Genomic DNA, 26,695 nt, shown 5'->3' on the forward strand with positions numbered 1-26,695 from the left:
AAAGGCTAACTAAAAAGCAGGGTGCGGTTAGCAACTAACGACTAGGCCAAAAATCTGTAAAATGTTTACTTAGCTGAGTTTGTGTGTGCAAGTGACGTGTCCAATCAAATATTTTCTTATAAGCACTATGTATGTCTTTTGTATTCTTTTTGTGTTTTTGAACTTGAATTATTTTCTTTAGACACTTTTAGCAAGGTATCAATAGTATTTTACGTGTTTTTTCTATTTTTTACTAAGAGCGTTGTTAATTGAGAATTTGCATGCCTCACCAATGACTCACAAACTAACGGTTAGCCGTGATTTACTCCACGCCTCACAAATTATTATGTCATTTTAAACAAATTTATACAAATTAATTAATGTAATTAATATTATATAAAAAAATTTATAAATCACTTCATTCATTTTTAAATAATTGGATCATTTGATTATTTCACACGAAAAACATATAAATGAAGGAGAGAATACTATTTTTGCCATCATCCTTGGATATTGGTGCATTATAATTATCATAAATATATAGTAAAAATATTATATTGACATTTATGCAAATATTATTAATTAAATGATATAATTAAAAATTGCGTTGAGAATGTAAATGGTAAATTATTTTGAGACAATATTTATTGTAAATGAGACAATTATTTTTGGATTTATAAAAATATCATCCTTTAATGGTATTAAAAACATAATAAATAAAAGAAGTATTATTTGTATTGTAAAATGACATATTTCTCTTACTAAAAATGTTTGGTAAGTGAAGATGATTCTGACCCATTTAGTGTGAATTTTGTTTTTATTTTTGGAGTCAAATAAAATTAATTTTACCATATTTGGATGATATTAAATAAAAGAATAATGTTAACAACATGTTTTTTAACAAAAATCAATAAAAAATAGTGTGTTGCTAGCACTTCGCTAAATAAAATTGATTTTAACTTAAAATTGTAATTTATAATTTTTTAGTCAAATATAATTTTTATTTTAAAATTTATTGTTCAAATTATTTTTATATGAATATATTCAAACATCAATCACTTTTAACTGAATCAATTTCAAACAAACAATTAATTGGATTTATTATTAAATTAAACTCAACTTAGAAATAAAAATTGAAAAAATTTAGAAAGCAAGAAATTAAAATATGTTTTTATCCAATAAGCTAACTATTAATTAAAAGCTTTGTAAATACCTATGTCTTTTCAAAAAAGAACTTTTGACATTTTCGCCTAAGTTAAGCCAATCCTCCTACTATTACAATTTTTTTATTAATTAATAAAAAAAAAGTAATCTGAATTGTTGCATATTATAAATATAAAATTTAGTATAATATTTTTTTTTCTTTTCGGATTCAGGATATTTTAATCCAAGACAAATATAAAAATTAGTGATTTTGAATTTTCCGACTCAATCAAATATCCTCACATAAGCTTATCGAAATCAATGCAAGTTGTCATCAAGAGTAGAATTTAGAATTAAGGTCTACATTAATTCAATTAACTCTAAAGTTGTAGTCGTTGTATGGACAAAAAGGATATACGATGAGTCGATGATGATAAACACGAAGTACTCTCATCCTGAGCTACTTGATGACAATTATATAGTGATTATGGTCATCAGATGATATTTGTCATTTTATGATTAGAATGATACACCTTTAACATGAATTTTTTTTTTTTGTTTGGTGATTATAACATACTAGAAACTTTAGAATGACTCAGTATATAAAGAGGAACTCTGAAATCACAAAAGTACACACAAAAATTTAATCTTAAAACCTCTCATTCTCTTCTTACTTGATCGTCGAAATGTGTGCAACCACACCCACCGAAGTCCCAACGTGGAGCCAAAAGCAAATGATCAATTACCTCGTATGACCACCGTTCTCGGAATTATGTTTCTGCATTCAGTATTTCATGTACTAAATAATGGTGTCGCCTGTAGAAACTTTCCATGAACATCCCACTTTTATAGATCAAATACTTTTTCAATGATGATGTATGTCAAGGAACCCCATAGGCAAGAGAGCAAAGGATCACACACCTCCACCGTTCTCAAAGTCAACTACCTACATTCAATTTTTTCTATATTGAAATACTATTATCAAACAACAATGATATTTGAATACTCGTTATTTTCTTACACAAATTCAACACTTCTTATTACATATCTCTATTTATTTCTCTCCTTAGACGTATAATAAATATATTAATGTCCATGAAACATTTTTCTATGTTAAAATATAAGATAAATAAAAGAAATGTTAACAAGTGTATTTAAAATATTTATTAAGAATTTAGATATAAAAAAAATCTTATAAACTATGCCCAGCCTTTAATATTTTAAAATTCATAAAAATTAAATAAATTTTTTTCTTCTTTATTATAACATAAATCTTTTTAAGTTAGCATGACACTTAAAATAAAATAAAGATAAGTAAACATAACATAATTCTTCTAATTTAAAGTATTTGAAGGTTTTTATTAACTGTTGGAAGAAATGATATTTTGTTTGGCCCCCTCCCATATAAATAGGAGAGAAAATGAAAATGTCTGAAATGAATCCACCTGTGACATGGGATGAACAAGTCTCCTCTGTGATGCAATGCGATATATGCAGGGGAGGGGAATACACACACCACAACACATTTCCTGCTTCTTCTTTTTCTGCCACTCAGTGCAGATATATAGCAATAGTACCTCTTCTCTTCTCTATCTTATTTAATGGCTTTCTGTTTTGCAGAGACCAATTAACCACTGGTAACTAACGCATGCACTTCAAAGGAAATAAAGGGACTAACTAGATTTTATTTTATGGCTCATTTTGGATTTCAAACAGTAACCACTTTGTTCATTCAGATTTGTTTGAGAAACCAGACAGAACACAAACTTTGGAGTGAGTAGTAGTAGTAGTAGTTTCATTCATCACTGTCATACCTTTCATCTTATTCACCTAAAGGTTTTACTACCAGAATAGTAACATTTAATGATTTTCACTTTTTCTTAACCTTTTTTATTTTCATGTTTTCATTTTTGAGCTGTCAATTTTTCCATCTATTAATTAAATAATTAATTGATTGGTGATTCTGAAATTTTCAGATATCTCTGTGTTATGCGCTTCTCCTTCTCAGCTTTTCAAAGTTAAGTCCATTTGTTTAAGTTTTGAAGATTATAAGCTGAGAAAAAGTTTGGAGTCAGAAAATTGCAATGTTTTTTTCTTGAAAATTTAATTTAAGTTGTTCCTTATGTTGCTCAATTTTAATTGAGTCATTGATGGATCATTTACTCAATTTCTTTTCAATAGTGGAATAACCAGTGATTCAGTTTAGATAAGGGATGGGTCCCCAATGGTTAGTAGTAATTGTATTCTTCAGTGTTGACAGTTCTTCTTTGATTGTTTTATGCAACTTGAGTGCACTTTTTTCTTTGAAAAGAGTGTACTGTTTTTTTTATTTTATTACTTCTTTTTTCCAGTAAAGACTGGTTTATTTATTTACAAATATTGTCCCAAATTAAAATAGATAATCTTTTTTGTTTTTAATATAATATTAACTATTTTTGTTCAATTACATTATTTGTATTATTTTTAAGTTAATTTGTTGCCTTTTATATTTATAGTGATACGTAATTAATTTGGAAATTTTATCTTCCACTATACAACATCTCTTGGTCTTTGATAAGGGTTTTGAAGCTATTGATATGGAGTCTTGTGAGCTTGATTCCAAAAAGGTGCAATATTAGACATTTGTGTTGGTTATTAATTCGATATATTCTTAGTATTTTGAATTGGATTCTTACTCTTTCACTTATATGTGAAACAAAAAATGCCTTGATATTTTTGTCAATAGTCCTCATATGGCCAATCTAGATAGATTTTTTTAATGTAACAGCTGACTTTGTTTTATTTATTACATTAGCTGATAAAAGTTGTCTCTTTTCTATAGATTTCTAGTTTTGTTTTCTTTTGCTATGGGGCTTGGCCAAGTCTTATTACAAAGTAGACTTGATCATAGTAATTTAATAAAAATGGTATTTATCTAATTTATTTACATGTTTTTTTTAATGTGTGTACAATGTTTAAATGAATTATTTATTATATAATGAATGGAGTAATATGCAAGTTTAGTGTACTGTGTGAATGTCAGTGACTTGAAAATAAAGTAGAAAAAAGAAAATTAATTTTACAGTTACTTTTATAAGAAGTCTTGTTTATCTTAAAAAAAGAAATTTAAGATAAATATATTGTTTCCTTGTGGTCAACCACAATTTAGACATTATTGAATTCAAAACACTTACCTACACAATTTATGCCAATACTACTATATGAAATCTTGACGAGATGTTGCTAGATATTGTTCAAGTTATAGTCATTATTATTTATTAAAAGCAGATATGGACCCAACTATTAATTCAATTTATTTAAGGGAGGACCCCACCACCATTTTCTACCAATTCCCCTTTATTTGCCTCAATTTGTCATGCAATGAATTTCAAAAGTCCAACTCACATGATTAGTTATTGTGACACTTTATTTTTTAATTTCCCTAATGGGTGAAGTTTTTTCCTTGTGTCACTCACACCTTCACTAAGGAGCCTGCTTGTTCCACTTTCTCAAGTAGAGTAATCAGAAACAAATATTTTTAGTATTTATTTACATATATGAATTCACCTCCTTTTCAGATCGATTATTATGTCTACTACTTATCCTATAAATTAAATAACTTTTGCTGTTACATTACACCAGTGCCTAATCGAAACAATGCCTGCTTACGTGGATTTATAATGCAGTTTCAAAATGCATGGGCCTACCAATTAGGCCTCACTGCTTTAACATTAATTTAGAAAGTTTTTTTTATTCATTAAATTTTTAAAAAAATCTTAAATTTTATTTAAATCGATTAATTCAAAAATTTATTTTATATATATTTAAGTTAATTAATTATTTTTCATATATTTAAAAATATTATATATGAAAGAAAAAATACTCTTATATTTATCATTTGTATATTGTATATGCCTTTAGCCGTGAGGTATTACCCACGTTTAATTTGCACGATCTATCTTGATCGCTTCGCATGTGCAAATTGTACAGCTATGAAAACAAAATTGGATTTTTTATCCAAAAAGAGAAAATTGGATGGCCATTTTGTACAATTTGCGAAATGCCTTTGAGAAAGGTATACTATTGATTTCTTTTTAGGGTCAACATTTATCCACATACAACGGAGTTCTATCTTACTATTCATTTTTGGAAGAAATAAAAGTTATTCTAAAATTTTAAAAATTAGTGAGGCCTAGTTGAGTGGTCTTAAGAAAAACTATTTTTGTTTTGGAAATAATTCTAATTTAAAGTTTAGATTGAAAATTTTGTCTATGAAAGTATTTTTAGTCTTTAATTTCTAGTTTAATTCATTTTTATATAAATACTTTTATCTTCAAACTGCCTATTAAAATACATTATCTTCAACTCATTGTTCACCAAAATTAATCTTACCAAGTTGCCTTTTTTGTTTAAAAACACATTTGAAAGGTATAACTCAAAATACTTTGGTTTGTTTGTAATTCATTCATCAATCGATCAATAGGACAACATAACTTTTGCATTTCGCTATGTAATGCAATAAGAGTTAATTTTCTAAATATCTTTAGAAATTTTAAGTTTATAATTAAAATTTAAAATAAAATATTATTAATTTATATTTATGTTTAAAATATTATTGGAATTTTGTTAAGTTCACACTTTATTATAGGATTTTATATATTTTTAAATCACAATTTAACCCTACAAGATATTTATGTTTTTATAGGATTTTTGTTTTAAAAAAACTCTATAAATAGAGCTATAAAGACAAGTTAGGTTAAATAGTTTCCTCCTCATAAAATATATAAACATATTGCAAAAAAAAAAAAAAAACATCAATAAGGCCACATGGAAGTAATAACTAGGATGATATCAATGTTAAAAAAGAAAATGGGTTGATATCACAACTTGGACATCATATAGTGGTTCCCATAACTTTGTGATGTAAGGCTGATTCAAGTAACTGTTTTATCTCTATCAATTCATTTTCCTCTTTTACCCCTATTGTTGTTAGGCGTTACTCATTTAATGACCTAAAGTGAACGAATAGTGGAAGTGGGAACTTGAAGGAGACGGCATCTAATTGGGAGGGAGAAAGCAGAAGGAATGCAATCTTAAACCAATATATAGAAACTAATTTATGTTGAACTACTAGAACGTCAAATTTTCAAATTGATTAATATGATTTCAAATTTTAAATCAATATAAAGATTCACTTGGTTCATGGTTGGGAATATCCTATATTCACCTCAAATTTTCAAAATGTCAACAGAAAAAGGAAAAAAAAATATCCAATTAACTTAACTACTTACTATCACTTAAGAAAGGTAAGTTACCGTGTTATACTATTTATACTATTCAATTAAATCTATGTTTGATATTACGATAACATCTTTAAAATTACAATAAAGTATCTTAATTTTATAAAAATTATAATTTGTAAATTTTAAAAATTATAGTGATATATTGTAATTATGACAATTATACTGTGGTGATACTATGTAATAAATAATACTAATATGTACTAAATAATATTAATCATCATAAAACAAACTTTTAGGAGCTGTTGGGGGTGGTGGGGTCAGGGAGGTGCTAGAAGTCATAGTTGATTTTAGGTATGTTAACTTTTATTTTCTTTTTTGGATTAAGGTGTGGTGACCTTGAGTCTTAGACTCTTAGTCTTATCTTTCAGTATTCACAAGATGGTAATGGGGGTATGGTGACTTTGCTAATTCCATTAATTTTGAGGGTCCCTCCCAATGAGAAAAAGGACACAATATTGTCTTTTTCGGTTTATCAATAGGGAACCAAGTGAGAAGATCTGTATGCTTTATCTTTGGCCCCTCAAAAAAGAAACAGATAAGTGAATATATGAAATCACTGAATATAGCTTGCAATCTCAAATTCCCAAAATATTGATTATATTATTATTTATCTACCCATTTTTTTTATTTAAAAAAAAATTACCCTGCCATTTCAGCACACAAGTAGATCCAATATTCCCTTTATGCAGATAAAAAAGTGATATTCAAAATGAAAATCCACGTCATCCTCACTCTTTACCTGTTCATCTTTTGCAATTGAACTGGTCCAACACACCAACACAAAGTTACAATTGAATTTCTGTAAAACATAAAAGGCTGAACAACCTTTTGATAAAAGCAATTCCCTTCCATAAAGAGAAAAAAGGAAATATGCAAAACCAAGACAGTAGCTTGGAATGCAAGTTTCTAAATTGAATTGGCTGGAAAAAAAAAAGCTTGAACTTTGAAGAGATGGGAAATAGAGTTGGAAAAGAATTCGAGCATCTTGTTACTTTGAGAAATTGAAAGAAAAAATAATTATATATGGGAGATTGGACACACGTGTAATGTGTAAACAAGAGTGAAGCTTTTTCACATCATCACAGGTGTGATGTCAGGACCCGCAATGTGTTGCTGCTTTAAGTTTGGTTCTGAAAGGCATAAACGGTGTGATAACTCATGTGGGCCATGCAACTGTCTCGTGGAGGGACCCTCCATCAAGGACAAGCAAGGAAACCAAATTTCTACTATTAGATGGAAAAGGAAAGAAACTACCATACCAATTACCAAGTACCAACATTCACATAATTTAACCTCATTTATATACTTACAGCTTAATATAATAAGCAATATAATCATTCAGAAAATAGTTATAGTACACATAAGCCAAACGTGGGATGCTGACAGTAGAGAAAAGCACACTTCTCAGGAAAAGAAATTGGGTAACGTGGTGATGTTTTAGAACTATAAAACCAACCTTTGAACATTTTTGAGTACCCTTGAGCTGCCAATTATGTATGTATATATAAATAAATCTACCTCCCTCGTTTTCTTCACTCAAGTCAAATAAACAACTTGCCACGTCCACGTCTCTAAAGAAAAGCATCTTCATTTTCTTTGGAATTGCCATTACTTTTTTTGATTTACATATTGCAATTTGCATCCCACACGTCACTTTAACTTGGAGAAAAGAAAAATCAAAGGAAATATCAACACGCCAGCAATGAAAGAAATCATATTTTATCTTAAAAAATATTTGAGGATATCACTATAATATATATTAGCCAGACACGTACACATTTTAAACTTTCTCCACATGAACTTGTCAAAAAGATGCTTACTGCTCTTGCAGCCTACAAGACAAAATAACGAGAGAGAAAAAAATAAGAGGATAAAGTACACGAAGGAAATCTCCTCTTTCATCCCCAAAAGAGGAAAAGGCGGTTCTATCCTTCCTTTCCACCATCTTTTTTATCCACCATATCAACCACATCAGAGAGATAAGACTTAAAAAATAGAATGAGGGGAAAATGGACTTACATTATCCAAAAAAACAATTCTTGCTCTTCAGCACAATGCCCTGTCAAGTTATTTATATTTTATATCAACTACGAGAGCATATTACTATTGCTATCAATTGCAAAAGAGAAAAATAATTGCAAATAATAGCAAAAGTGACAGGTTCATTGCACATTTTGAGGAACAATACTTAACACAGGTCCCCCACCACGATATATCAAAAGAGAGAAAATAATAACAACTATAAAGGGGAAAGATTTTCAACTTCAACCATACCTCCTGCGTTCACATTAAGTTTTGGTAGGGATTTAGTAATTTAATTTAGAATTCAAAATGTTATGGGGGACCCTTAACCACATCCTTCTAAAAAACCAATGGAATTTTGATTAGACTTAATGATCAACCTTGTCTTGTCAGATTATAAACACAAGTGTACAAATGAATTACTAAACACAACTCAGGCACATTTTAAGTTCTGGTCGATTTCCCATCCAAAATTATGGAATCCAAATCATCTTGTGTTGGCCGTGGTCAACTCCAGCTTGCTTCCTTCTTCCATATTTTCTTTTCTTAAGGAGCACGGTATAAAACGGCTTGCCCCCACTTCAGAAGACACCATCTGTTCTTACCAACTTCATAATTTCATTCTTTGTTACTTTTCTTCTTTGCTCACCACATTGCACATCGGGTGCAACCAAGGAACGATATCATTCTTCTACTCACCTGCGGGTTGTTTCTGCTCTGCTGGCTTCACTTGAACTGCCGTGGGCACCGGATGAACATAAGAGAAGCCAGCTGGAACAAACTGATGGTGGTTCCCGGAAGATGGCATTGCAGCATACTGGGGAGGATGAAGAAGACCCTGTGAGGTCAAGGTACTGCCTTTCGAATTGTTTGCAGCTCCACCATTTGAGGATGTGCTACCAGAGCCCTGCCGTTGCACTTGCTCGGGGCCGCGCCGTTGTAGATAATACCCGGTTGCAGCTGAGGTGGTGGAGTTGGAACTGTTGGATTGTGTAACTTGAGAGTGCATGTAAGGATTTGAGAAGAACAGTTGGGCCTGTTGTAAGTTCTGCTTTGATATTTGTTGTTGTTGCTGCTGTTGCTGTTTTTGTTGCTGCTGTGGCAATTGTGATTTACTCCCATGGTTGGAAGAGGGAGTTATCTGAGGGCCACTGAGGATTGATGGCACACTCCTTCCACCAACAGGTGAGGATTTACGTGTCGGCACAGTTGGAGAGTTCTTGGCTTGCTGAGAGGATAGGGAACTAGTTTGGCCAGTCTTGTTGTTGGTTGATGATGAATTTGTTGTCCTTGGGCTGCCATTGTTTTTGGACATTGAGGAAGTTGTTGGTGAGCCAACCATAACTGGAGGTGATGGGGACTGGTTGGAGCTTGCAGTCTGCACTTGTGAGGTGGACGATTTTGGATTTGCTGCAAAAGATATTTGTGTGTGCCCCTGCTGCTGGGAACGAACCTGCTGCTGTGGAGGATTTTTAATCGATGATGACGATGTTGAAGCCATAGTTGGAGGTGGTGACAGAGAAGTGTTGGTTGCCCTTGCTGAATTCTTCCACTGAGGTGACTGAGTAACAACTGTGTTGCTGCTCTGTACTAGGCTTTGAGGAAATGCGGATACGGAATTGGGAAACTTGTTGGATATTGAAGATGTAGAAGGAAGATTATCAGGGTAGATACTGCCATTACTTGTGGATGGTGTCTTATTCCGAGCAGCAGCCACTGCTGCAGCTGCAAATTGATTCTGCTTTTGAAGCTGAAGAATTTGCTGCTGATTTCGCTGCATTTGTTGCTGAGAACCAGCTGCATTGGCGTTGATGGCAGTAGGCATAACAGAAGCTGAAGCCCGGGAAGAAGCAGAACCAAGGTTGAGACTTCGACCAGAGCTATCAACTACATTGTTGCAAGATAATGAATTTATTGAGGGATCAGCCACATCTGACCTGGCAAAAGCAATGGATTGCCCCACTGTTGCTGGAATTTTTCCAGACATTGCTTTTCTATCTTCTTCTAGGTTGGAGGAATTAACAACATTTTTTCCTTCTTCAGCTGCATGGTAACTCTTCTTCAGCTGAGCACTGGCAGCTTGTGCTGCTGCCATTATCTGATAATTATGACTGCTCTGCATAATTGAGTGATTCTGTGCGATGGATGAGAGGTCAAGGCCAGTTGCAGGAGTAACTCCGTTGATGGACGCAAATGGCATGGCAAACGCTGGAGAAGTTTCACCTCCAGCCTTGGAGCCAGGGTGCTGTTGCTGTTGCTTCTTTTCATTGTGATTGCCATTAGAACCAGGACCACTAATTGCAGTTGTCATCAAGGCAAAGTTAGGTGTCTGCATTGGCATTGCAAAATTCTGGCCATAAATATTCATATTCATGGTAGCACGATTGATACGACTGTCAGCAGTAGATGGACTATCTTCACATCCCGTCTCAGACTCAACCTGACGAGCCGCATTTGAAGTGTGGTGATTGTGCAACTGCTGTCTCTGCTGTTGCTGCTGCTGCTGCTGCAATTGTAGAATCTGCGATGGTGGATTTTTAGTGACAGGAAAACCTTGCAAGCTTCCACTACCACCACTACCATTGGATCCACTAGCATTATTGGCCTTTTGCTGCTGATTTTGAGCATGTTTTTGGGCAGAGGAGGATCCAGTAGAAATAGTGGTATTTTGATGGCCCTGTTGGCTGCTCTGCTGTGACTGAGCAGGAATTTGCTGCGTTTGAATCTGTGAAGGATGTATCATTTGAGAAGAATAGAAAGGTCCATTGAAGAATGGAAAAGCTTGGGCAGGACTTCCACGATATCCAGGTGGGCCACCCACATGGGCTGGTATTGGAAAAGGGTAAGGATTATTCTGCAAAATAGCCAAGTACTGAGTTTCATTGCCAGGCATATTTGGATAGGTGAAACTCATTGTTGGAGCAGCAGCAGCAGCTCCAGCACCAGACGTATTCGGTGGAGCTGAATTGGATGTAGAAGATGGCTGTCCATTGCTTGTTACTGGCAAAGACTTCACAGATCCAGGTCGAACAGATGCTGCTGCTGCCACCGCTGCTTGTTGCTGATTCATGGGGAAGATGAAAGTTGGTCCGTGCTGAAATGAGACACACCATCATTAATTAATTAATTAAGATGAAAAAAAGTACAGAAGTGTGTCTTTGAGGAAGAACTGAAAGGACCAAAATGAAAACATACCATTAAATTACTAGGTGCTGCTCCAGGGGGTAAAGTTTGCTGAAGTAAAATTTGCTTCCTTGAGGAATTATCCACATTGGCTGGCTGATGAGAAACCTTGTCCTTCCCAATATGACCAGGAAACATGGCAAGGCTGTGCCCTCCTTTGTCTTGAGTAGAATTTGCTACCCTGCCAGGAACATTACCATGCAACTCTGTGGACGGTACAACACTAAGATTGCCGGGCTTGGCACCATACAATGATGCAGAGCCAGCTGCTGCTGCTGCTGGCCAAAAGGGATTCATCCTAGCAATTTGCTGGTTATACAATATATTCCGAGCAATGTAGCAATGTGTTGCACATTTTTTAGGACGGGGCTGATTGAAAAGAAGATGAGGTGGCTGTAAAAATTAATTAAAAAAGTAATCAGATTCACAACAAAGCTTCACTCAAATTGATTTAAATCGTAAAAATACAATGGGAAGGGTGAACGCACCGGTATAGCTGCAGAAGGCATATTAGTTCCATCCATCGATACAACTCCTTGTAGTGGTGTCATATATCTGATCATGAGAAATGAGAAGAGAGTCACATCAGCATTACAATAAACTAATACAGATAACCAAAACAACAATGAACGCAAGAATTAATATGGATGTACCCCATGGAAGGAAGGCCACCAGGCCAGCTTGGAACAGACATTGGAATAGGCAAAGAATTTGATTGAACTGGAACAAGGAGTAGAAGAGAATAACCACATCAGGCACCAAATCAGCAGAAAGAAACAAGTATTCTTAACTTCAAAATTGAACTTACCATTTTTCTCTGAGCCTGTTTGATGTTGCTGCTGCAACTGATGCTGATGCCTCTGACCATTATGATGTTGCTTCTGGTTAAGATTATTGCCATTGTCATTGCCATTTGTATCCAACCTATCTGATTTCTCTAACTGAAGCTGCAGGTCAATGCCTCTCTCTTTCTGCACAGTTATAGCAGTTTTGTGGGATTCAGTTTCTTCTGCCTTTGCTTTAACTTTCTCCATTTCCACAACCACCATATCTTCCTTGTTTATTCGCTGTGATTTTTCATCCTCCTTCATAACATGCTTCACCTTTTCAACCTCAGCTACGGAATTATTATCGGCATCCCTTTCAGGAGAAGATCTCAACGAAGGAGGGGGAGCCTAAAAATCCAATGAAAAAATAAAATTTCAAAATTACATAATCAGAGCGACGTAGACGAGGAAAGTAGATTGAGAAAAGGATAAGCACCATGAGATCTATCTGAAACTTCTCTTTCAGCTGGTTTTCACTCTCAGATATTGTTGGATTCCTGAAGAACCAAACAAAAAAACAAAAAAGTTAGATCAAGATTCAGATTTGATTAATTAGAGCAAACTAACCAAAAAAGCTAAACGATAACCCAAAAAAGTAAAGAAAAAGAAACAATAGAAAAAGTGGATGCTGCTACTCACGCTTTAGTCGCTTTCACATCTTCACGATTATCATCTACTGCTTGGAGCACAGAAGATTCTTTCTTCGGCGACACCATCTCCTTACTCAACCCAACATCATTTTGTTTCTCCGATTCCTCCATCAAAAGCTTAGCAGTCGGCGAAGTATTGCTCTCAGGCTTCATTGGCTCCGGCATAGCCTGAACCGGAACTAAATTAGCCGCATTTTCCAACACAGATCCCTGATTGTTCTTATCTGAATTGGACGAACAAGTTTCAATTTTTGAAAGATCACTCTCCGCCTTAGTCATCGATGAAACAGGGCTACTGCGAACACTGAAAATCGCTGGATTCTCATCCTCATGTTTCACAGGACGCGGTCTTTTCCTCTTTGGTGCTGCAAAATCACAAAAACAAAAACAAATCAATTATTAGAATAATCTGAGTGAGATAGTGATAATTAGGATAAATAAATAAACAAAAGATATAGATGAAGAACAAACCAACAGCCGAAACTGGTGTTGCAGAGGAACTTGAATTTTGAGGCGGTGAAGAAATTCTTGACTTGCCATCACTACCAGAAGATTTATTATTATTATTATTATTACCTTCTCGGGAATCCAACTTGATTGAATCGTTCATTTCTTGTTGCTTAGAAGGTACTTGACTTTGTGGTTGTCTCATCATTCCGTACAAAACTTCAGCGATCTCTATCTCGATCTCATCTTGCACTGATGAAGATGATTTTGAAGACGATTTCGGTGGTCGAAACTTTTGTCCTCCACTACCACCATTTGGTTTCTGCACACCACCAAAAACCAACATGTCAAGTCACTGTTAGAAAAACCCATCAACATCAATACAGTGACGTCACACCAATAACGAAACTCACTATTTTCTTCCTGATTGAAGCGTTTGATGATGAAGGTGAAGGAGGAGCCGCTGTTGCTCTCACGGGTGACGATGAAGGCTGCCGGTGATTGTGATTTTGCTCCGGTACTATTCCACCACCGCTTGAAGCCCAGCATTCGTGTGACCTCTTCGTCGAGGCTAACAACACAAACAAAAAAACATCAGAAACAAAATAAAAAGAGAAAATTAACGTTCCGTGAATCGTGGATTCGTTTGATTGTTTTTTCACCTGAACGTGCTTTTCTTGGAACGGAAACTCCGATCATCTCATCGGCGGCTTTCCACGTCGTCGGCGGTGCTGGTCTAAAAACTTTCGCCGGAGGGAAGCTCTTTCGATGATGATTCGTGAGAGACGAAGAAGAAGTAAGTGTTGATGGATTCAACGGAAGCATTCTAACTGAACCACCAGCACTACCGCCGCCGCCACCTCCTCCTCCGTCTTCATCATCATCATCTTCTTCATCGTTAATACTCTCTTCTGAAGTATCTTCGCCACCATCTTCTCTAACACCGTGCATCAACCTATCACCTCTCCTTCTCTTGTTTCGACCTAATCGATCTCTCTCCCTTTCTCTTTCTCGATCTCGATCTTTCTTTCCACTCCCTCGATCTCTTAGCCTCGTTGGCTCTTGCATCTCCATCGCTCCATCTTCATCTACAAAAACAAAAACAAAAATCACCGTTATAATAAAAAATCGACAAGTGATGAAATCAGCATAGAGTTTTAGTTAACGAGATCTGAGAGAGAATTGAAAACCTGGTGAGTCTCTGAGACTGTTAGTTCTGTGTCTCCTTCTTGTTAAACCATTCGCGGCCATAGTGTTTCTTCTTGCTTCTCTAATCCTGTCCATTCCACAACAAAGTTTTTGCTTCCACACCGATTCAATTATTTATCTCATCTATCATTTGTGTGAACCGTAATCAACGGCGATAGATTCATTCACCAACACCACAGATTTTTATAAAATTGATTCTTCAATCAAAAGATCCTTTATTATGGTTTGTGTTATCAGAATTATCAGAGATCTTAGGGGGATGCTATGCTATGCTATTCTATTCTACGCTTCTCTCTTCGCTTCTTATCTTTTTTCTCTTCTCTTCACGCTGCTGCTGCTGCACCAGTCCTCTTTCTCTCTCTAATTTTCTCTCTCTTCCCCTTTCTTCGCGACCTCTTTTTGTGCTCCAATCTCATCTCCTTTCCGCTATTTCACTCTCTGCCAAACCCACTCCAAATACTACTGGACGGTTATGATTCACCACCGCATATCTATTACAATCTTCACCCTTCATTGCACTCCACATCCAATGGTTCTTATTGGCTTATGCCATCTTGGCACTATCTTAACCGTCCCTTCTACCACTCACGCGTAATCCCTTTTAACCTTTTCAGCGCGTTACCTCCACGTGTCCTGCCACCCTCGTTGTCTTACAGCTTCCATCCATACTCGCTGCCAATTCGGTACAGTATCTTTTTATTTAATATTTTATTATTTAATTCAATCAATTCGTACAATTAAGTTAATCCTTTGAATACTTTGCTAATATTTTATCTAGGAAATTTAAAATGACATCAAGAGGTCACCGGGTATATCCGGTTGCTCTGGACCTTTGGCAAAAGCATGAAAACCATCACAAGGAATCTCAAAATATCGTTCCCACCGGTCAAATACATTAATTTCGGTTCCACGTTTACCCTTTCTCTATTTATTTAATGTATTTAGTGTTTTTAATTTGTTAATGTTAGAATGGACTAGACTAGTGGGGCCCTTTTTGGGAATAAATAAGCAACCTAAATAAACATTTCAATTCTACGCACCAGATCCTCGCGTTATCGGTAACACAACTTTTATTCATCGTTGATGGGTCAGACGTGGCATGGTATTCATTAAAGAAACAACCAGATTCCAATGGACGAGCGAGTCCGACATGGCACCTAAAGCAACAGGTTCGGGAGCGTCTATCGTCAAAACCAAATCTCACCGTCGATGCTTTCGGATTCTACGGCCGAGATAAGTGCCGAAGCGAGAGTGACTCTGAGTCACGGTCACGGAACTTCCAAGGAGTGTGGGCCCCGCTATAGCTGCCGATCTAGAAATTATTTTCTCTCCTTTGGCCTAATTGTCACGTTCGCGAGATGTGGTAACTTCATCACGTATATATGTGGGTCCCACCATTAAAACATTTCGGAAATTAAAAACTTATCTAACAAGTAACAACAAGTAGTGATAATATCTGGTTACGGTCAAATTTTGTTTTCACAAAATTGCGGTCAAAAATTCACGCACAGTTAAAAATACGTCAACTAATTAAAACATACTCTTCTTATCCCAATTATTCTAAGAAAAAACATCTATATCAACAAAGTTATTATATTTATTAATATATTTATCAAAAAAATAAAAAACTTATCTATTAAAATTTGTTACATCTAATTTCATTTATAAAAAACAATAAAAATATTGAAATTAATATATTTATTAATTGTTTTAATTTTTTATTATTTTTATAAACATTTTCGTTGTTAACTATAAAACATTAAATAGTTATTAATAATATTAAAAAAATAAATATTTTCGTTGTCATAAATATATATAAATTTTAAAAAAATTAATAATTATTTAACATATAAAAAGTAAAAGATAAATATTAAATAAAAATAAATTCATCTAAACAATAAATTTATTTAAAAATCACAACTTTTATAGTATAAAACATCAATTAATTAATTAATTAATGATAGAGGCAGCAAAACCAAACAGGTCTACCTATTACTCCACGCGCCGGCCGCATTAATTTGGTTGGACAGCGTGGCAACGTTGTCCTCGAGACGTGGCAGAAAAAGAGTATGACACGTGTTAGATTTTTTCAGGCTCGTTGGCAGCCTCGGATCTTGGTATTGGTTACAGTTCTCTCCATTTGATCGAGTAAATATCCTTGTGAATACTAAATATGCCTTAAATATAAATTACTATTAAAAATATCATTTATATATTAATATATATTTAATTATTTTTTCATTATTTATGAAAAATTAAATTTTATATAATAAATTTATATTTAAAGACAAACTTTTTATTAATAAATATTTATAATTAAAAATAAATATAATATAATAATAAGGGAGTGATAAGATAGCGTCATTGGAGAAGGGCCTGCTGTTAACTCGAAAAGGCAAAGTTTTTATTTTTCACGGCTAAGAATAAATCATACTAGTATAATAAATATAATAATATCAGCGGGGAATGCGGAGAAAGTATATATTTATACTATTTATTATTTAGAGGGGTAACAAAATGGTATTAATGAAACGAAGTTGAATTTGATAAGGCACAGCGAGTGGAGTTTTATTTTTTAAAAGAGAGTGGAGTTATCATGCCTTTTATAATGAAATATGAAGTAAGTGTGCCACGTCATGATGGGTCCACTTGTGAAGGTAGACCCTACATGATAAGTTGTCGTTTAGTGGGGTTATTTTACTCTCTCATGCTCACTCGCTATCGTGAAATCCTAGCTTATGCCATGTGTTCAATGAAACTGCTGTGTCGGATAGGCTACGTGGCTTGGTCTATCACCGTAGGCTTCAAGTAAAAGAGAACACCGTATCGTCACTCTTCTCTTCCGTTCTCACTTCCTACCCCACTTCCGATTTTCTAATTTGACTATTATTAATTTAATTAATTATATTTTGCTTTGCTAACTCTTCCTACTTACTAATCATATAATTTGACAATTCAAATAAATCAAATATTGTATAATACTTTTTAATTTACTAATATATTTTAAAAAATATTTTGTATAAAAAAATATAAACTCTTTAAAAAATACTAACAATATACTTTAATTCATATTTTTTTATATCTTTCAAAATTAAATTTAAAAAATTTATAAAGATAATATTTATCCGTTCATACACAGACTTATCTTTCAAAATTAAATTTAATCAAATTGGATATATTTAAAACAATTGAAAGATTTTATTTAATGTTTAGTTCTCTAAAAAGTTTATTAACTTTCTGTCTAGCTTAACTGCAAAAAATATGAGAGATAAATATTGAATTCATTTTTAATTAAAGTTAGCTGTGTGATTTTGAGAGTTTCAAACTAACTAATAAAATATTTTCATAATTAGGATTCTTGCATCTTCATCGCAAAATCATAAAAATATTTTCATAATCAAGATTCTTAAAAATAATATTCGATAAAAATCAAAATATTACTATTTAATCTACCTCTTAACATATATTGAAATGTAACTTATATTTTAATTATTCAATTTAGAAAAGTTTATCTCGTAGAGAAGAGGTGATAACTGAAATAGAAATATTCTTTTATAGCAAATGCAATAGGAAGTTAATTAATTATTTTCAAACACCTCATTGTTTTATAGTTTGAATTTGAATCAATAGTTAAAATATCTCTACTAAATTTTAAGTCTTGAAGTAGAATTACATCATAAAATAATAATAATATTGATGTTTTAGATGAGTTTGAAGATATTTTCAACTAAAAAGTTTGACTTGTATTTAAAAAAGAAGAAGCTCTTATAGTATAATAATCTAATGATTTTAACACAAGAATCCAAAATATTTTATATGCTCTATAGTGTTCGAAGTTTCCATCGAGAGAATTAATTGTTTGACCTATAAAACATAAAAGATAATAAATCATAAAAGTGTCTTTAACATACTATAAATAAGGGTGTATTGAATTAAAATTTTAAAAAATTCTTTTTACATAAAAAAAGAAAATCATGCATATTATAAAAGACTTTAAGAATCCTGCATATTTAAACAAAATTTTAATCATGCAGATTTTAAAAGACTCTTTTAAAATGAAATGAAAAAATCTTATAGATTTTATAAAACTCTTTTTTTTATATGATTTCAAATGACTTATTTAGTTTTTTAGGAAATATTCAAAGTTCCAAGTGTGAATAAAAAAGTAAGAAAGAAATTAATTAGTTGATAAAAGATATAAAATCAAAATAATTTTTTAAGTTATTTAAAGTTATATTAATTATTATTTGCATTTTGATTAAGTTTTTTTAATGATGTATTGAGAAGGTTAACGATGTAATTATATTTTAAAAATCATTATTATAATATGCATTATTTTATAAATTAGATCACACATCTTACATTATATATTAAAATTGATGTCTTTTTAAAAATTCACATTCTACAATTTTTTTACTTGTTACATATACAGTGTATATAACATGAGAATATGTGAAAAATAACAATTTTATCTGTGTTAGTGAAAGAAAGAAGGGATAAAGTTCTAAATACATTAAAAAATTAAGGACATAGAATGAGAAAAGTGAAAAACTAGAAAAGATAGAGATGGGGAGAAGAGGAGGGTGAGATGCAAATGGGGAGGAGAGGATACGAAGGATAGTTGAGAATAAACTGAGAAAGCACGCACGTGCAGGTATAGGTATAGATAGAAATATATAATGATATAAATGAAATCTCACGTGATAGACAAATATTTCATGAGAATAAATGAAATAAATAATAATTTATAGGAATTTAATGTGATATAGAAAAACTTTTTTTTATTAAAATTTTGATAAAAAATCTAACGAAAAAACATCGAAATCTTTTTTATAAAACAATCTATTAAAACTTGAAAGTATTTGAATATCACATAACTTTTTATAAGTTATTAAAAATCTTAGTTTACCACAAAACTTCTATTATTTGTTTAAAAAATCTAAACAATTATAATTAAAATAATCGAATATTTATTACTTTAATTATATTAAAATTTTGATTGAATATATTTTTATCACAAAGAAGTCTTTTAATTTCTTTTTTAAATCTTAATTGAATAAACCCCATTTATTATTATATACGTTCCTAGTTAACAGGGAAATTCTTTTCTCTTTGAATGAGGATGTAGTACTATTTTTTTTTTCAAGTAAAAAAAATTGGTATCCTCCAAAATTAGAACTCTCGATGATTGTCCCTATCCCAAAGCGTGCTTATAATAGTTACCACTACTTGTTAAGTTGTTATTATACTATTTATGTTTAAAGTCTAAACATATTTTCAATTCACATCCATTTTGATGTGATGACAGTGTAATTTGTACTCCTAAATTACCAAGACATGCCATATGCCTGTGAGTATTTATAATTAATAATTTTCTTTTTATCTTTGTAAAACAAGTAATGCTCTCCATGAAAATAAATTATACGAAACATAAGTTACAGTTAGTAATCAAAGAGATATTGATATAAAAACTATTATTTATATATTAAATATTTTAGATTAATATCAAATTTCATAGATATAATTAATATAAATAAATTTCAATTCAATAGTAAATTTTGTAATACAGATAAACTTAAATTGACACCATAGTGTTAATGAATTATACATTTTCAAAAAAATTATTTATGAAACGTGTTTTTGATATTAATTTACCATTTTAGGGAAAATTTTATTTTTAGTTTAAATTTATTTATTTTTATTGGAAAATGTTTATTTTGAATTTTGATTTGCTAAGTGAAAAAAATTGGTGACAGTGTTAATACATATATTTGAGATAAGTATTTTTCTTTTTTACATCTATTCTACCATGATAGGTTTAAAACCATGATACTTTCACTCACGATGTATAGTCATCACTTGGTGGCTATTAGATTTTTATAATAATTGTGAAGGAGAACTCTATCAAAAAGGTATATTTCCATTCTTTTATCATTTTTCTAGTATATATTTATTTTAATTTTTGAGAAAAAATATCAAATTTAATTTAGTCTAAGTCATTACATATAATCTCATTTTTTTAAACTCCAATTACACATAATCTCTTACAACTACCAACCCAGAAGACAATACAAATAAAAAATTTATATATTTAAAATGAGTAATGTTATTGAAATTTGACATAAAATAAAAACATAAATATAATATTACCATATTTTATGAAAAATAAAAGACCATTTCCCCTATATTAAAATACAGTAGTGTATTTATGTTTCATTTTGTGTTTCAGTGTTTAAACAATGATTTTGAAATAATATTTTTCCACTTTTTAAGTCATTAAAGTGAATTTTGCATTCTTTTTTCCTTTATTTACTTTTCTTTGATTGCTAAGACATTTTTTAAAATAAGATGGATTTAGATCATTAGGATATGTTTTGTTAATTTTATTTTTTTATTTATAATAATAATGACAATAATACTACTATATATATATATATATATATATATATATATATATATATATATTATTTACAAATAAATTATTTGAGTTGAGAAAAAGATAAAATTATATATATATATATATATATATATATATATTTGAATATAAAATTGATACCAAATTTTGGTTTTTCTTTTAATTTTACACATTTAAACTATTTGTTTGCAATTTTATCCTTTAATTTGTACCCAATATAATAAATGATTATTTTTAAAACTATAATTGCATAAATTTTTGTAACACGAAATATTTTTCCCAACAAAAGTGGATAGATAGTAATTCTTACACTATTGTTTATAATTTCAGCATTGTTTTTATTAAACTTATTTATTTATATATATATATATATATATATATATATATATATATATCACGAGTTGTAATATACTAATATACATATAATATTGAATATATGGAAAATAAGTAATATTTAAAATTATGAGTTGTTATCAATAAATTATCCAAGTAAGGTAAAAACATAAGTTATATATTAATTATTTGTGATGCTATTTTAAATTATTTTTCTATAAACTAACAAGTATTAAAATAAAGGGAAAAGTACCAAATTTTTGGAGGACATAAATATAACCCATAAATGAAAAAATAATAATAGAAAGAAACAATTTCTTTTTTGTATTTGATAATCACATTATTGTTGTTTTGACTGATCATAGATAATAATAGTACTACTATTTTGATTATTCATCTTGAGTCAAAAAGTTTATTTTCATTATTCTTCTTATTTGGTGACCACTGTTATTTTAAATAAGGGTTAATAATAATAATAATAATAATAATAATAATAATAATAATAATAATAACAATTTATATCTTTAACCTATTTCTTAATAATTATGATTCATTAGAACCTAAATTAATACCTAAAAAAAACATAATAAAAGGGGTATAATCAATTGAATGAATTTACAAAAATTTGTATAGCTTTGAATTCTCCACTTTCATTTGAGGTACTTAAGATAAAAGATCATCCCTATCAAGATAAAAAAATTAACCAGGTGTTTATTGTGTAATTTATTTATGAGATAATTTGCTGGTTTAAATTTAGGAGATATTTTGTAATTTAAACCACTTATGTTTTGTATATTCTTTTTATGAAGCATATATATTTGTTAACACCTATGCTACACTGCTACACATATTCGATAAATTTTAGTTTCAAAGATTGTTAAATTTTTATTTCTTCAGTATTTGTCTAAAAAAATAAGTATGTGTAATCATAAAAAGTAAGTTTTAGTAAGGACTTGTTAATTTATCTAATATTAATTTTTTGTAATTGTTTTTGTTGTCATACCATAATAAAGGAAACAACTCATGACATTTTGAGTAAAAAAAAAAAAAACTCATGACATTTAAAAGGAAATTGAGTCATTACTTGTCTATTTTTGCAATTTAACAAAAGTTATTATTAGTTAAAAATCAATATTAATTAGTTTTTACTTATTTTTTCCACATACATGAAATCACAATTCACCAATATTTACATATTTATGTATTCATTTTTCTTTTCTTGACAATATATATATATTTTAGAAATAGTTTTATTACATATCTAAGTATTGAGATTATTAAAATATGTACATATAAAAAAATTCATACCTAAATAAAATGCATTTGTATATACATACAAATGATGTGGATTATATAATCCGAAGTTAATTTTTTTATTAAATAAAACATAACTTAATTGTCTTTTCCAATTCTGAATTCATTTAGTTTTTAGAAATATAGATAGAAAGTGTTTTTTTCCAAAGGAAATTTAAATCTAATTGTAAAATAAAAAATTAATTAATATGACGATGTTAATTAATTAAAATTTTATCCAAAATCATGTTGACTATATTTCGAAAATGTTAATGGATTTGTTACTTTTTGTTAGTCTTGTTGCTTACAATTGAAATTTAATCTCACTAATATTACTAGAGCATTGAATATGCAACCCACGACTTAAAATTTGTAAAGATGATATTTTTACAGTTTTACATTCTTTAAGGTTGAAGACATCGAGTTATGTATAAGAGCGTCTCCCTCATTTCTTAATGATTGCAAATTCAACCCTCATATAAAATTTCCAAGTCAACAAGCACAAATAAGTAAATAGAACTACCAACGGAGTTAAATCTAGTGGAATAAATTAAATTCCTATTATTCAAATTCCTCTAAAAGATATAATTATATTTAATCTTTGACTCGTCTTGAATCTATAGAATTACCTTTTAAAAAAAATAGAACAATGTCCATGCCTTTGAGAGCAACACATGATATCTAAATCAAAATACAAGTAATGCATAACATAATATGCATAACTCATCATCTTCGTGCACTTAGTTTCTTGTATAATTTTTTACTAAGAATGAACCAAAGAAGAACTTTTATATACATGGTTACCACAAGATTAATTCCAACCAACATTTTATCATTGGACGCATCGAAGAGTCAAATTGAATACTAGATAATTAAAATTTGTTGAAAACAAATTAAATATATTTGATATAGGGTCCATTTGTTACAAAATATAGAATGAGTATTTTTGTTATTCAATTATTTAGATATTATTTTTTAGAGATTTTTTTTTTTATAAAAAGAAAAACTTAAGCCATTTTGTGTTTATTTGTCTCAGTGAAAATCATTTAAGAAAATCAATTATAAGAAATGAATTTTTTTAAGAATAGAAATAACAATTGTTAAAGAAATAAATCAACATAATTGAGATGCCTCAATTAATGAAATATTAATTAACTAGTCTTTGGAGAATTCGTATGAAAGGGTCATTACACTCATTACAATTTGAAAAACAAAAATAACAATCACTATTCAAATTGCCTTTTTTTGATTAATAGTTACCTAAATTTAATTTTGTGCATATTCTTGCAATAACACTAGATAAGATCATAGCATATATGACAAACTTAGAAAATAAGTAAATAGGATGAGATACTATACCTAAACTCAATAACTTTTTCACCTTTTGTTACCATTATTCATCATAGTATTAATCTGCCATTAAATAGGTACATGGACTCTAACTTACGTCACACAGTATGAATTTACAATTTTACCAAAAATTAAATGCAAATTAAGCATGCTAACAAAACAATACTTGAAAATAAAATATATATTTAAACACATTTTTAAACACAAATACATCTGGTCCCTACACACTCTCTCTTCATTTAATTTCTCCTTTTTTTTTTTTTACTTTTTCCTTTTCCCTTTTTTATCTCTTTTTTTTTCTTCCTCTACAAAAACAAACCTCACACATTCATCCTCCTTTTCTTCTATAATTCCTCCTTATTCCTTTTATTTACTGATTTTAATAAAAAATTTAATGAAGTAACTTGAACAACCTTATCTCCTCACTTGCAAGATAACTTCTCATTTTCTTCTTTCCCACAATGTTGAGTTTCAAATTTTATCTTTCATTTATTGATGGAGTTGTTTTTTTTAGACATTAGTATTGAAAAAATTTGCAATTATTTTTGGTACATTGTTTTGCTTATATATGAATTTTTATTTTTTTTTGGATTCATGCACGTTTTTCTAGGTTCATAACTGGTTTTTCTGCTTCTGATTAATGATATAAACATTATTGGTTAATGAAGTACAATAGATGGTTAATGACGTATTTTTGCAAATGATAGTGCAAATTTCACACATAAACTACAAAAAATAATTTAATTCGATCACTGACCATTATATGCACTTTAGTAACCAACAATTAGCACACCATTAAACACATAATATGAAATGTGTTATACCTACTATATTTAGACAGAAATAATTCGTTAACCACCTATTGTATTTCCATAACCAATAATATTTACTCTATTAACCAGAAACAAAAAATTAGAAAGACCTAGAATTAACACATTATTAATCACATAATATGAAAATGTGTTAGACCTACCAAAAATTTAGACATTGATGAAACTTAACAATTCAAATCTGATTAACATCATTGATTAACATTGATGAAACTTAATATTTAGACAAAAATAATTAACATGATTGATTAACAGTTCATAACCCTAATTTTTTTATAAAAAAAAATAAGTCATTAACCACCTATTGTATTTCATTAACCAATAATATTTATATTATTAACCAGAAACAGAAAAACCAGGTATTAACCCAGAAAAACGTGTATAAATCCAAAAAAACAAAAATTCATAAAGAAGCAAAACAATGTACCAAAAACAATTGCAATTTTTCTCAATACTAATGTCTAAAAAAAACAACACATTCTTAAATGAAAGACAAATTTAGAAACTCAACATTGTGGGAAAGAAGGAAATGAGAAGTTATCTTGCAAGTGATGAAATAATATTGCTCAAGTTACTTCATTAAAAATTTGATTAAAATCAGTAAATAAAAGAAAGAATGAGGAATTATGAAAGAAAGAGAAGATTAATATAAAGGAAGACAAAAAAAAAAGTGAAAAAAAAAAAGATAAAAAGGGAGAAAATTAAATGAAGAGAGAGATTGTGTGGGAACTATATATATTTGTGTTTGTATTTGTGATAAATGTGTTTAAATATCATTTCTCATAAAACATACACACAACCGAGCACATAAACTACCATACCCACCAAACAACCGTTGAAACAAAAAGTAAAATGAAGATAAATGAGATCTGGTTTGAAAATATATTTGAATATGCAACAATACCCGAGAGAAATTAGATAATCTTATCTATATTTCTGAGAGAGAAAAAAGAACAAAAGCGTGAGATGGAAAAAAACAGTTGTTGGCAACAATATATATAAGATAGGGGATACATCGTGCATGAATATTTTAGGGGCTAGAGATTTATGTGTTAATATGTGGTATTCAATTAAAAGACTTTGGAGATATAGTTACTAGCAATATGTTTTTGGGCAGTTAATTTTCATTTAATTAGTTGTAACTACTTTTGTTTGTTGCCCCTAAATTGTAACCACCTAGTATATAAGTCAAAGTAAGCAGTGGTGAAGTAGCATAAGGTAAGTTGTAGTTTTGCATTGTGCAGCAGAAAACTCACAGCATAAGTGTAGAAACTTTGTAATCATTTAATTTCATTATTAGTGATAATTCGAAGTCGGATCTAGTCCCTCAGACATATGAGTTTAACTCAGAACTGAGTTAACTATTGTGCATGTTCATTTTAGCATTGAAAATTTTAATTATATTTGTGTTCAATTGCTGCAAAACTGAAACTAATAACGTTCTTGGATGAAAACTGATCAATATTTGTTTTACTGAAACCAAACATATTCTTGGGTGAAAACTGATCATTTTTCATTTTACTGAAATCAAAAATATTATTAAGTGAAAAATTCATCAATCTTCGTTTTAGTAAAACAAATAATATTTTTGGATGAGTAACTGATTAATTTTCGTTTCTTTTACTTTGATCTTAATTGAAGTTAAACAATATTATGCTTATTCTTGGAATAGTCCTATACAATGGGAATAACACCATTTATGGGAGTCGTGCAGAGTTTTAACAAAATCCAC

The 26,695-nt window shown here is 30.3% G+C and overlaps 1 protein-coding gene and 1 long non-coding RNA gene across 3 annotated transcripts; one reads left to right on the forward strand and one right to left on the reverse strand.

Annotated features, from left to right (window-relative positions):
- The first annotated feature begins 1,624 nt into the window (after positions 1-1,624).
- Positions 1,625-3,925, forward strand: LOC113786211 (uncharacterized). Its single transcript, XR_003472379.2, has 2 exons — positions 1,625-2,895; positions 3,099-3,925. It is a non-coding gene; the product is annotated as an uncharacterized lncRNA (long non-coding RNA).
- A 4,621-nt stretch (positions 3,926-8,546) lies between these two features.
- Positions 8,547-15,206, reverse strand: LOC101496754 (protein TIME FOR COFFEE). Of its 2 annotated transcripts, none has more exons than XM_027334015.2 (11): positions 14,724-15,206; positions 14,196-14,621; positions 13,947-14,104; positions 13,663-13,855; positions 13,076-13,451; positions 12,873-12,933; positions 12,418-12,784; positions 12,263-12,329; positions 12,098-12,164; positions 11,622-12,002; positions 8,547-11,520 (listed from the first exon to the last, which is right to left on the reverse strand). In XM_027334015.2, exons 1-11 carry the CDS (start codon positions 14,815-14,817, stop codon positions 9,118-9,120), a joined length of 4,593 nt encoding a protein of 1,530 aa, XP_027189816.1. In that variant the 5' UTR covers positions 14,818-15,206; the 3' UTR covers positions 8,547-9,117. The 2 variants fall into 2 exon arrangements, with proteins under 2 accessions (XP_027189816.1, XP_027189815.1); XM_027334014.2 differs by having other exon boundaries at positions 13,558-13,855.
- Positions 15,207-26,695: the final 11,489 nt, after the last annotated feature.

Source organism: Cicer arietinum, chromosome 4 (genome assembly GCF_000331145.2).
Source record: "Cicer arietinum cultivar CDC Frontier isolate Library 1 chromosome 4, Cicar.CDCFrontier_v2.0, whole genome shotgun sequence".
NCBI classification, from domain to species: Eukaryota; Viridiplantae; Streptophyta; class Magnoliopsida; order Fabales; family Fabaceae; genus Cicer; species Cicer arietinum.